Raw genomic sequence first — 7,707 nt, forward strand, 5'->3', positions numbered from 1 at the left:
ATATAAAAATATTGCATTTCGCTAAATGGTTTCAATCGGAAACTGAATACCGAAATAATTTTGCCAGCAGTATTCGCTAATATATTAATAATATATTAATATCAAAAAGTTTTTAATTATATAATTTTCTTCAATTCTTTTCAAAAATATTTAATTTTTATTTTCAAACAATTTCAAATTATTCTGTACATACACAAGTTCGGCAAATATTTCAAGTATCGTCTACGCGATCACTACATTGCAATGTTATAAGTGCAAAGAATGCAATAAATTTTAGAATTGAGTTGCTTTTACTGAGATGCTTATGCAGACGAGCTTTGTTTTCTGCGCGATAAATGTTTCTTGCTTGTATTTACAATGTGACGATTAACGCCACAATTTCTTTCAAAACAATATTATTTACATCTATCATGTGTCAGACAATACTCCTGCTTCGCGAGGCTATTGCAATTTTGCATTGCTTTCGCTTTCTCGGGGCTAGACATCGCTATTTTTTTTTCTTTTTCTCGCGCATTGATTCGGAGCATGATCGATGGCGTACCATAAGAAAGGAGGAAATAGGAGAATCCATATACTCCTACCTGTTGTACCTTGATACCGTTGAGAAGCATTGAACACTTTAGCGTATTTCCTAACGCATTTTCACCCGTTTGGTCCAAGCGCCGGAACAGATGCACACGTGGCTTTCGGCGATGAAATCTCATCGTCCGGATATCCTGAATTGTTATTTAAACTGCTAGCACTACTGCCTAAAGTACAATTGACCATTGTGAGCTGCGTGCCTTCTAGATCTTGCTCCTCTTCCTCCTCTCGATCCTCTTGATCATTCGAGGCGGAGCTGCCTCTTCTTTTGTACTGTAACAATCACGAAGAATTAATTAGTAAGCTATAATGCGTTTCTATTGTCTATAACAAAATATTTTTAAAATATGATAATACCTGAGGATTCTCCATAATATGAACATCCTTCGAGCCTCCATTAATCTCCCACGGCGACAATAAGGGTTCTTTCGCGCAAATTTCGAAAACCCCATTAGACTGTGCGCCCTGTACAACACACACACACACACACACACACACACACACACACATACATATATATATATATATATAATTTCTTATTAAGATTCACATAAGTTCGAATTTCCGACGTTCAATTACCTTTGCGTCTGAGTGCGGATTTGTTTCGATCGGTGATGATGGACATAGCACTGCCAATTCAATCTCATTCGGGGTACCGGTGGTATTCATATGTTGACTCACAGACGTGGAGGATTGCTCCGCACAACATTCATTTCTGTTTCGCGACAGCACGCACCCGTTCGTAGGTTGAGCGTCGTTTCTCAACCGTGAGTTCTCAAATTTCCTCCGGCAGTATATACTGCATAGGCATATCATGATAAATCCAATACTTATGCTTACCCCGAGGATCACACCTATATAATAATAAAGGTTATTAATGAATCACAGTTTCTAAACCCAAGTCTGTCCATTTCTCTCACCTAGACTCTGATCAGGCTTAGAGTTTTTCTCATTGCCTGATGGGGCAGGTACTTTTGATGTTCCTCCACCACCACCACCACCACCACCACCACCACTATTATTACTACCGCCATTACTACTGTTACGACTAGTACCGCCGGTAAAAACAATAATAGGGTTTGAAGGTTTCCCATAGCCAGCATTCGTCGCAGCTTGTACCATAACGAAATATCGTTTCCCTGGTGCTAAGTCTGGTAGATTCGTCGTCCTTTTATTACCAGACACAGTTACATTATTCCATGTCGTCGTCAAATTTATGGTATATCCGACAATATAATTTTGTATAATGCCGTTTATATTCGTCGGTTCCTCCCATACAATTCGTACTTTCGTATTGTTCTCTAAGAACCATTGTAACCCTTCGACTTTACCAGGAACTGTAATTTCGTTTATAAAATCCCATATAAAAAACCGACATACGTATTGTTGTTCTAAATAACAACTCTATTAGAGACTCACCATCTTCGTTTGTATAGCATTCTATAGACTTGCTATAGAAGTTGGTTCGATTTATATCATGTCTAATGGCTTTTACTTTAAATTCATATAAAGTAAAAGGCTTTAGCTCATCAACACTTGTTTTTGTGTCATTTCTATAAAATATATATTTTAAAGAGATTTTAAACTTTTGTCAGCAGATATATTTATATTTCAAAAGATCGAGCTATACTTACATGATAGAACATTTAGAATTGTTAGAATTTTGCACATGCACCGCATAATAACAAAATTCAAATGAATTTATATCATGCGCATCGGACAATGTCCATGACACATTAATGGACGTGGGCGAAACGGGAACAGCCTCCAATGTCATTGGCACAGTATCTAAAAAAATTACAAGATTATCGCATAAAATTGTTTATTTTTTTATTTAGTGCAGATATAATCCATAAAAATTTGACAAACTTACTAGGATCGGATTCTACGGTCTCTACATATTTTGTTAAGCAGCTTGTTGCTTCATCTGAGCTGTTCTTCACCATACATAGATGCATAGTATAAGAATCGTTCATATCTGAATAAAAATTAATTATTGCACTTTTAATTTAAATAACATGATTAAAAGTGTTATCATTTATTGTGAAGTACCTACCAAGATCTGTAAACAAGTATTCAGTAATATTCTGCGGTAAACTAATATTCTTTAAATTTTCACCATTTTGATTTTCGCAATAAATTTGCCAGGAATCGAACTTTGATTCAATTTGATCACTTTGCTTGAAGTTGATCTTCCATTTCATCTAGTATTGGAACAAAGATTTAGAAAGCAATTCGAAAAATAATAAAAATTTTACAATTTTACACTTTAGTGATTTTACAATTTAACACTCTATTACTTTTTAATTACGTTCTTTATTTATATTAATAAAATATTAGATTTTTTTACTTTTTTATTTTCATTTATTTAGGTACTCTTTTCAATGAATATAAGAAATATTCGTATTTCTAATGTTAATCAATGATATACTAACCTTGATAATTGAAGAGTTTACAATTAATACTTGAATATCTACATTCTTTATAGTAAACTGATTGGATTCAGATGGCATGGTTACAGTAATCCAATCCAATTGTGATTCACTAATATTTGGCTCGCCCTGTTTTGTTCTTGGCAATACTTGAAGATCATATTGTGCTCCAGGTTCCAAATCTGTGATCGTAATATATGATTGTATAATTATTACTTTTGTAAAACAGAGAAAAAAGATAAACAAAGATCATACCAGAAATTATGTAGTATTCAACGGATGCAGGTAGATATTGTACCAATCTAGATGAACTCTGGTGAAGTTTCCATAATAGCTTATAATCCACTATGACGCCGCGAGAATCCTTTTTACTTAAGGGTTCCCACGATACATTTAGTTTTGTACTACTGATTATATTCACATTCATTTTTGGTGTGCCTTTAGGAACTGGAAATTGTTATCTCAAGTTAACTTAAATTATATTTTATTACAAGATATTAAGTTAATAAAAACGGATAGAAATACATACCACTTGGAGCAGTGGAACACACAATGGTAGCCGACTGATCGCTAGCACCATAGTTATTCCACACGCGTACGTAGAACGAGTAATTTGTAAACGGTTCAAGAAGTTTTGTTACTTCTACAGATGTAGAATTCCCTGGTTCTGGCGGCGAAACTTCCTCCTTACCACCTTCTATATTAGAAATACATATCAAACGTATATATAAATATAGATAATTGAAAAGCCTCTTAAGAGATCTGTGTTCTTTATATTTAGCGCAAGATATCAAACTCACCTACAGGACTATAATGGACGGTATAAGCTGTAATACTGGTATATGGTACAGACTTTGGTGGTTCCCATGAAATTAAGATTTTAACTGGTGAAATAGCGTGACACTTTAGAGAAGTGGGTGTGGCAGGACTATTACGCGATGTATTTACTTGGAGCCGACCAGCAGCCCAAATTTCACCCGCTGCATTTACCGCCACACATTGGTATATGCCAGAGTCAGACGGTACTGTTGCTGATATTGCTAATTCTATTTTATTATATTCCTTAACATAAGTTGTTCTGCGACCTATTAACATTCAAATTCATTCATGTATGATTAATCGTAAGAGTAAATAAAAAGTGTGTTAGAAAAAAAGTTTAAAGTTCTTCCTTAGCAAGTCCTAAATCTGTTTATAATATCATTACCATTAATAGTAATATTTAATGAATCTTTTAGCCAATAAATTTGAGGTACGGGTAATCCTTGCGCCTGACACTCGAATCTCGCTGTTCTTCCATTTGGACAGATTTGATTCATCGGCGTTTTTACAAATGACGGTGGTATTAATATATCTACTGTTATATTCTGCAATAATTTACGTATATATAAATATGTCAATTTTTTCTGTTAAATATTAATTTCTTTCAATTACAAATATAATCACTTACCTGTACTTGTAAGTCATTGGTAATAGAATTCTTTGAAGAACACAGGTAGACACCAGCATAAGAAATGTTCACGTTTGTTAATGACAATATACTAATGCCAGTGGTAGAATTAAGAAGGATGCGAGGTTTTGTAACATTATCTGCAAACAAATATAATCGAATGTATTCAATTTTCTTAACAAACTAAACGTGTATTCTGCATTCAAATATCTTACCTATGTAACGAGGAATAAATGACCATGTTATGAATGGTGATGGATAACCAGATGCAGCACATGCCAACTTAAGATTCGATCCATTAACCAGCCAATGATTGTACGAAACTTGTGGAAACAAGGACGATGGCGTATGAATTGTTTTGTTCTCCGCTCTCACAATAACCGTTAATTTTGCTTCTTTGCTCCTTTTGGTCTTCTTTAGAAATTCATTAGTGACTATGCATCTGAAACAATTTCCATTTTAGTTTCCAATAAAAATATTAACGATAAAAAATTTAAAAAAAAAAGACACCTATATGAGCCAGCATCTGACAGTTTCGTTGCACTTATATACAGAACACCTGGTGGTACCACAGAATACTTTGATTCATTATAAGATAACAATGTTTCATTATGCTGCCACGTAATATTGGGTGGAAAAGGAACACTGTCAATCAAGCAAGACAATCTTGTGACTTCACCTTCTTGAACAGTAATATTTTCTGGAGTTTCTTTAAATACATGGGCAAGTTCTGTAACACATGTGACATTCGTTAAATCTAATTTCTAAATTTTTGTTGAAAGAAAGGAAACTTGTACTCATAAATTTGTAGATTGTTGCATTTACCTGCTATTTGAATAATGGTGGGAGCTGATTGTATCAACTCTCCTAAATTAGTACGTGCTATACAGCGATATTCATCTTTATTATGGTTTCTAGCATTAACAATATTATTCCTTTCCTTTTCTTTGAACTTTTGCATTTGTAAATTTTGTTTCTACACATAATACATCATTGTGTTATATAATTTCTAAGTATAAATTATAATCTCGTAATAATAAATCCATAAAGTACTATGCGTTACCTTGTAAAAGTGGAGAGAGCCATTGGAAAGAAGAATACAGCGAATAAGACCACATGGAGGTGCTGGTATTCCATTGTGCAACCAAGTCACAGTCTCATTTGAACCAGCTATGCAACTGAGTGTGATCCCCTTTTTTCCTAGTATCACATGGCCACTAGGTTGAATTTCCAGTGTTAATCCAAATCCTTTAATTAAGCCAGTGTCAGAACTGTCTGATTTGGACACGTTCTTACCACTGATATTTCCTCCAATACCTTTAACACCTGCCAAACAGGCAATTTATAAATTATCTTTATATCTTTACAGAATATAAATATTTCAATATTTTGGAAATATCATTTAATAATCAAAATAAATATATGTCTTTAAAATTAGACTCCAAAATTTTTTAAATTTTGCAGTGATAACTGATCAGAAATTACATTACTGATGATATTGATTTCACGGAAATATTTAATAATTTTTTGAGTAGTCGGACATACATTTACATCATATTTTAACCAATCTATCATAACATAAATATGTACTGAACTGTACCAAAACAATTTTTGTGTTAATTTACATATAGCCTTGACATTACTTGATCATTCATTAGAATATCAATTTTATTTCTGATATTTTGAATATTTTGGAAATGAATTACGAACACCACAAAAACTGACTGTACAAAAAATCAAGAAAGACGTGCTTGATTAGAAATATTTCGCTAGAGAAATATTTCAGGTTGAAAAGCGTATCGAAAAAGACGCGAGTCTTCACGACGTTTGTCATATAAAACGCATATCATACGAAAACAATCTCAGGTTTCTCTGTGATAACGCGAACTGCGCATCTCTCTTTCTTCGCCTCATCACTATGTAAGGAATTCATGTAGGGGAATACAAAGAAACGAGAAGGTCTCGGGGGTCGACAATGATCTGAGCCATGTACATCATAATAAACCAGTACCAGACATCGTCGCCTGGAATTCGGGAGATACGGAACGTGCGATTTAATGTTTCTCAGGAAATGTCGTTGACGGGGAATGGTAGGCGTAAATACGAGGAATAGAGCACGCACCTGCGGCGCAAGCTGGTTTCAACACTTCCGTAATCAAGACGCTCAGCAACAGTACTCGCGCCGCCATATATCCACGCTCATCGGCAACCGCGTACCGGTGCGTACGTGCGTGTGTATTGCGCGTACGCGTGTATATGTACGTGCGTGTGTGTATGTGTTCGTGCGTGCGTGTGTGTATATGTGTGTGTTCGTGTGTTTCACGTGTGTTAGTTTTCACTGACAGAGAAGCACGGCTGTAGTGCGCCGTCGTCGATTCTTCGTCGTCGTTTCCTTCGACTTCCTTGTCGTCGTCGTCGTCGTCGTCGTCGTCGTCGTCGTCGTCGTCGTTGTCGTCGTCGTCGTCGTCGTCGTCGTCGTCGTCGTTGTCGTCGTCGTCGTCGTCGTCGTCGCCGACGTCGTCGTCGAGTTGCTGGCGCGCAAAACTTGACGCCGCATGTTTGACATCGTCGGCTTTGTCGGAGCCGAGGAGGGACAGAGAGAGAGAGAGAAAGATATCTCGTCGGCCGTTCCGTTCGTCGAGCTGGAGCGCCCTTTTCTCCCTCCGCCCCCGCCCGACCTCACTGCGCTGCTTTTGCGTTCGCGTGTATATGCGCGTTCACATCGTCAACCGGCGCGGCGTGTGTACCGATTCTATGAGCGTGAATATAGGAAATATGATCGATATCGTACAACTGAATTGCGAATCACAAATGCCCGCGCGACTTGGACACCGTCGCCGGGATATCGTGCCCGCACCACCGCCTTCACCGGCGTAAAGTTTATTGTAACGCGTCCCGACGAATTTTAGCACGCGACACCCTCGTTCTTGCTTGCCATTTTCCCTCGGGCGTCCTCGGCATTTACCGCCGCCTAGAAACGTACGAGGGAAACTCGAAGCAATGAAGTCGCTGCCGCGTCGTGCGAGTAGGAAAAATAGAGATCGATCTGGCCGACGCCGAGGCTCGATTGATATTGTATACTACAATATAATCCTGTAAAATTGTCATAAAATTATGCAATACAGAGAGAGGTTTCTCTCTAGCACAAACATTTTTAAAATTAATATTTATGAAAAGCAATTTTATGTTTACATGTATGTATAACATGCATATATTACATTAAAAATATATTTTATTGTATATATA

General features: G+C 36.5%; 2 protein-coding genes across 2 annotated transcripts in view; one reads left to right on the plus strand and one right to left on the minus strand.

Moving 5' to 3' along the window:
* Window positions 1–291: 291 nt before the first annotated feature.
* Window positions 292–6,669, minus strand: LOC108689535 (protogenin-like). Its single transcript, XM_018196328.1, has 19 exons — window positions 6,584–6,669; window positions 5,525–5,787; window positions 5,287–5,437; window positions 4,972–5,191; window positions 4,677–4,903; window positions 4,462–4,601; window positions 4,219–4,378; window positions 3,815–4,099; window positions 3,544–3,711; window positions 3,270–3,461; window positions 3,018–3,196; window positions 2,639–2,786; window positions 2,456–2,560; window positions 2,217–2,370; window positions 2,002–2,135; window positions 1,503–1,919; window positions 1,162–1,436; window positions 940–1,047; window positions 292–855 (listed from the first exon to the last, which is right to left on the minus strand). The coding sequence occupies exons 1-19, from the start codon at window positions 6,648–6,650 to the stop codon at window positions 643–645; spliced, it is 3,606 nt and encodes a 1,201-aa protein (XP_018051817.1). The 5' UTR covers window positions 6,651–6,669; the 3' UTR covers window positions 292–642.
* Window positions 6,621–7,707, plus strand: part of LOC108689534 — a 10,113-nt gene continuing 9,026 nt past the window's right edge. Inside the window, exon 1 of the mRNA XM_018196327.1 lies at window positions 6,621–6,680. The gene's annotated coding sequence lies outside the window, so the exon portion shown is untranslated. The remainder of the gene's footprint in view (window positions 6,681–7,707) is intronic.

This window comes from Atta colombica, unplaced genomic scaffold (genome assembly GCF_001594045.1).
Source record: "Atta colombica isolate Treedump-2 unplaced genomic scaffold, Acol1.0 scaffold27, whole genome shotgun sequence".
Lineage (NCBI taxonomy): Eukaryota > Metazoa > Arthropoda > Insecta > Hymenoptera > Formicidae > Atta > Atta colombica.